The sequence below is a fragment of the Sander lucioperca genome, chromosome 6 (assembly GCF_008315115.2).
Source record: "Sander lucioperca isolate FBNREF2018 chromosome 6, SLUC_FBN_1.2, whole genome shotgun sequence".
Classification (NCBI taxonomy): Eukaryota; Metazoa; Chordata; class Actinopteri; order Perciformes; family Percidae; genus Sander; species Sander lucioperca.
In genome coordinates, this window is record NC_050178.1 from 24,191,651 (window position 1) to 24,196,650 (window position 5,000).

The 5,000-nt window shown below is 43.0% G+C and overlaps 1 protein-coding gene across 11 annotated transcripts in view; it reads right to left on the bottom strand.

Moving 5' to 3' along the window:
* slmapa (sarcolemma associated protein a) overlaps nt 1–5,000 on the bottom strand; it is a 108,440-nt gene that overhangs the window by 48,778 nt on the left and 54,662 nt on the right. For all 11 annotated transcript variants that reach the window (XM_036001823.1, XM_036001820.1, XM_036001822.1 and 8 more), the window contains 2 exons: nt 3,913–3,975; nt 1–81 (listed from right to left, as the gene is read on the bottom strand). The exon at nt 1–81 is cut by the window's left edge and continues 15 nt beyond it. In XM_036001823.1, coding sequence (XP_035857716.1) covers nt 1–81; nt 3,913–3,975 — 144 coding nt within the window. The remainder of the gene's footprint in view (nt 82–3,912; nt 3,976–5,000) is intronic.

The following is a 5,000-nucleotide window of genomic DNA, read 5'->3' on the forward strand; positions in this document are numbered from 1 at the left end:
TGAGGCCTCCTGAGTGTTGGCTAAGAGTCGCTGCAGAGTGGCGAGCTTCTGCTCCAACATCTGCTCTCTGTGCAAGGCCTCCTGGCAGACAGAGACACAAAGAGAGGGACAGAGGTAGGTAATCAATGACTCGAATAAGAAAAATCAATAAAATCAGGAGGCACAAAAGCAACAGGGTCATTTAGAGTGAGAAGAACAAGTAGTTGTCATTTTTATTTTAAATTCTTCTTCTTAAAGCTTTAGTGTAGGCCTGCACAATTCAGGGGAAAATATGAATCACGATTTTTTTAGCTTAGAATTGATATCACGATTCTCTTCCACGATTTTTTTCTCATGAAGTGTAATGTTTATTGCACACATGAACCATGACAAAACTAAACAAATTGGCAGTACCAAACAGATTTTTTTTGGCACCTAGAGCACATTGCGTATGACCACAAACATAGAGGCTACAATGAAGAGAAGGGAGAGCACTGCAGCTCTTTAAAACCTATTTTATACCGTCTATGTTTAAAACTCACAGAAGAAAGTAGTAGCGTTTGTGATGCAGTCGGCTCGTAAAATTAAATGAGAATCAAAGTCATAAAAAAAAAAAAAAAAAAATCTAAGTTATTTTAAAATTAAATCGTAAACAGGGCGAATCGAGATCGCGATTTTATAACTATTAATCATTGCAGGTCTACTTTAATGCGTAATTTTTTCCGTCCATTATATTCAAGCAGATGCTACAAAGCTAATTAAGCCCATCAGCTCCAAAAAACTCTCTCTGGATTTCTCAGCATGGCTATGTTTAGAAAACGGTGTTGTCCGGCGACTTTTGCGCGTAGAAAATCAAGTGAAGCTAATTACCTCTTCTGAAGAGTCCATTATGAGTTTTTTTAAAAAGGAGAATTCCGGTGGATTTCAACACGTAGCTCTGTTGTGTGTAAACGTGGAGTGCTGTCAGTAGCGAGAAAACCTAAACCAATCAGGCTGCCTACACCGTGTTATCCTCCTGCTAGAGTTAGCACCAGGGTACAAGCGGCCGAAATGGGTTTCCTCAGGAGGGTGGCTGGCGTCTCCCTTAGAGATAGGGTGAGAAGCTCAGTCATCCGTGAGGAGCTCGGAGTAGAGCCGCTGCTCCTTCACGTCAAAAGGAGCCAGTTGAGGTGGTTTGGGCATCTGGTAAGGATGCCCCCTGGGCGCCTCCCTAGGGAGGTGGTCCAGGCACGTCCAGCTGGGACGAGGCCTCGGGGAAGACCCAGGACTAGGTGGAGGGATTATATCTCCAACCTGGCCTGGGAACGCCTCGGGATCCCCCAGTCGGAGCTGGTTAATGTGGCTCGGGAAAGGGAAGTGTGGGGTCCCCTGCTGGAGCTGCTACCACCGGATAAGCGGACGAAGATGGATGGATGGATAGAGTTAGCACCCAACAGGCTGAAACAGGGCAAGTTTTAAACGTGTTTAAAGCCTCTAAACATGCTCGAAATGTCATTACAAGTGTTACCCATGTGCAGTGATTCCTTCTGAGTGAACACAGTGAATTTGACTGGAATATTGGATTGTATGAGTTCAACAATCGACTAGTTTGGACTAGACCGGAAAACAGGAAATAAACAGAGCTATCACTGCACATGGGGAGGCTCTTGTAATGACATTTCGAGCATGTTTAGAGGCTAAAAACACGTTTAAAACTTGCCCTGTTTCAGCCTCCTGGGTGCTAACTCTAGCAGGAGGATAACTCGGTGTAGGCAGCCTGATTGGTTTAGGTTTTCTCGCTACTGACAGCACTCCACATTTACACACAACAGAGATACGTGTTGAAATTGACCGGAATTCTCCTTTAATTCTCCGTGTCCTCTGTGGATACTAGCAACTGCATGGAGGAGGGATCGGGTGGTGTGGGGGGAGAATGCGATCACGGGAGGCTTGTATCATGTGGACGCGCCGCCAGTTTTGTTGTCGTTATTTTGAATTTCTCATGAGAGAGACAGAAACTATGCACTATAGCTTTAAATATAACATTAACCTTTATTCATCCGCACAAGGGGAATTTTGGTTGTCGCAGCAGCACGGACAGTGACAAGGACCTCAAGACACTTTACAGATAGAGTCGGTCTAGACCACACTCTATAATTTATAAAGACCCAACAATTCTAGAAAATCCCCAAAGAGCAAGCATTTAGTGCGACAGTGGCGAGGAAATTACCGGAAATGACGAGCGGGATGAGCGTGACTAGAGTCTCTCAAAATCTGATGAAAATCTTTTAAACTGACCTTTGTTGATCTGAAATGAAGACAGATTCAGCAGCTGCACGGCCTATTTCTCTCTTCAAATGTTTTCAGAAACACGTTTCGGTGAACTATTTTAGTCCAATATGAGATCGTATTCTGAACGAGACGCCATGACAGTCTGGCTGTGAATTTTCCCCTTGGTTTAATCCAGTTACTACTGTAGCTAACGGTAGGCTAACGTTAGCTGCTGTGTAACGTGTTATTAGTGTTTACTGTAGCTAACGGTAGGCTAACGTTAGCTGCTGTGTAACGTGTTATTAGTGTTTACTGTAGCTAACGGTAGGCTAACGTTAGCTGCTGTGTAACGTGTTATTAGTGTTTACTGTAGCTAACGGTAGGCTAACGTTAGCTGCTGTGTAACGTGTTATTAGTGTTTACTGTAGCTAACGGTAGGCTAACGTTAGCTGCTGTGTAACGTGTTATTAGTGTTTACTGTAGCCAACGGTAGGCTAACGTTAGCTGCTGTGTAACGTGTTATTAGTGTTTACTGTAGCCAACGGTAGGCTAACGTTAGCTGCTGTGTAACGTGTTATTAGTGTTTACTGTAGCCAACGGTAGGCTAACGTTAGCTGCTGTGTAACGTGTTATTAGTGTTTACTGTAGCTAACGGTAGGCTAACGTTAGCTGCTGTGTAACGTGTTATTAGTGTTTACTGTAGCTAACGGTAGGCTAACGTTAGCTGCTGTGTATCGTGTTATTAGTGTTTACTGAAGCTAACGGTAGGCTAACGTTAGCTGCTGTGTAACGTGTTATTAGTGTTTACTGTAGCTAACGGTAGGCTAACGTTAGCTGCTGTGTAACGTGTTATTAGTGTTTAATGTAGCTAACGGTAGGCTAACGTTAGCTGCTGTGTAACGTGTTATTAGTGTTTACGGTCGCTAACGGTAGGCTAACGTTAGCTGCTGTGTATCGTGTTATTAGTGTTTACTGTAGCTAATGGTAGGCTAACGTTAGCTGCTGTGTATCGTGTTATTAGTGTTTACTGTAGCTAACGGTAGGCTAACGTTAGCTGCTGTGTAACGTGTTATTAGTGTTTACGGTCGCTAACGGTAGGCTAACGTTAGCTGCTGTGTATCGTGTTATTAGTGTTTACTGTAGCTAATGGTAGGCTAACGTTAGCTGCTGTGTATCGTGTTATTAGTGTTTACTGTAGCTAACGGTAGGCTAACGTTAGCTGCTGTGTAACGTGTTATTAGTGTTTACTAGCATGACATGCAGCGACGTTTCTGTTGCCTCTAACGTCTGTTTTGGAGCATCAGAGCAACGCAGACATTTAAGTGGCACCGTAATGAACAGTTAAAGCAGTTATAATTAGCCTATGTGACAATAAAATTTGTTTTGGGTAAAATCAACAAATAATCGTGATAATTAATCGTGCTCTCAATATCGTGATTACCATTTTGGCCATAATCGTGCAGCCCTACTTTGCACTATAAAATTACATCAGTTCAATGAAAGGCTGCCGAGTTTCTGTCCTCTTTTTCCTGTCCACGCTGAAAATGTCCACAGAAGGTAAGGTTGCATGGTATCTGACATTAAGGACGTGTTATATAACATGAGCCAACTTTATGTGTTAGTCCTCAGAGTTCCTGCTTTAGAGTAGTTCCACAGAATGGCCAGTAGGTGTCAGTGTGTTACCTGTAGATACTGGGAGAGCTGGAACAGTTCCTGAGAATACATACTGGGAGTGTTGGCTGCAACCTAGAAAACACACACATACATACATCACGGCAACATAATAACGTCTCGAGTTAATTCAGACGTCAAAAACATATGCTGTACACGTACACACACACACACACACACACACACACACACACACACACACACACACACACACACACACACACACACACAGAGAGAAATACAAGGACGCATGCAAATCTCTCACACACTCACCGTTTAAATATTCTGATCATAAGACCGGCTGCACACTGGCTGCGTCGCGTGAGCGTGTCGGCTGCGTGGCGTGTCCGTTTATATTTTGGCTCCCATGGTAACAGGTTAGAGCGTGCACACTGCCTGCGTGACACGCACGTCTCAGGAAAACGAAAACGCGTGCATGCTAGAAATAGAACCGGCGCCTATTTTTCACACGACACGCCAGCGTGTTGGAAGCGTTTCCAGGCAACACAGAATATGAAAAGATGTTTATATGTCATTTAGACACAAATACATATATAATATATAATAATAATAATAATAATAATAATAATAATAATCTCTAAATTTTGATATAAATGCAGATATAAATGTAATTAAAAAAAAATAAATAGATTTTCTAATATTGCACCTGTCAATCCAGAAGGAAATATTCTGGAGCCTATTTTGCCGTCAATCCTGCCGACGTTGTCTTTGCTGTAATCAGATCAGAATATATTTATGTTTGTGGGAAACATCCATGAGTACAGACCAGGCTAGCAGCAGCAGCGCCGCGTCCGACACCTTTCTGGTGTGTAAAGACATAGAAAACGCCACGCAGCCACCACGCAACAGAAACGCCACGCTCACGCCACGCAGCCAGTGTGCAGCCGGCCTAACTCAACAGGAGTTTCAGCACACAACTCACCCTAAACACATCCCCAGCACAATTTTTTTATATTTAGATGCAGTATTTCCTCTATAATTGTACAAGCAGAAAAATATTTTCTTTTAATGCCAAAAATAACAGCAGATATCTATTGTGTTTCTACTACAGTCAATCAGCAGGGGTGCAATGCCGGGTC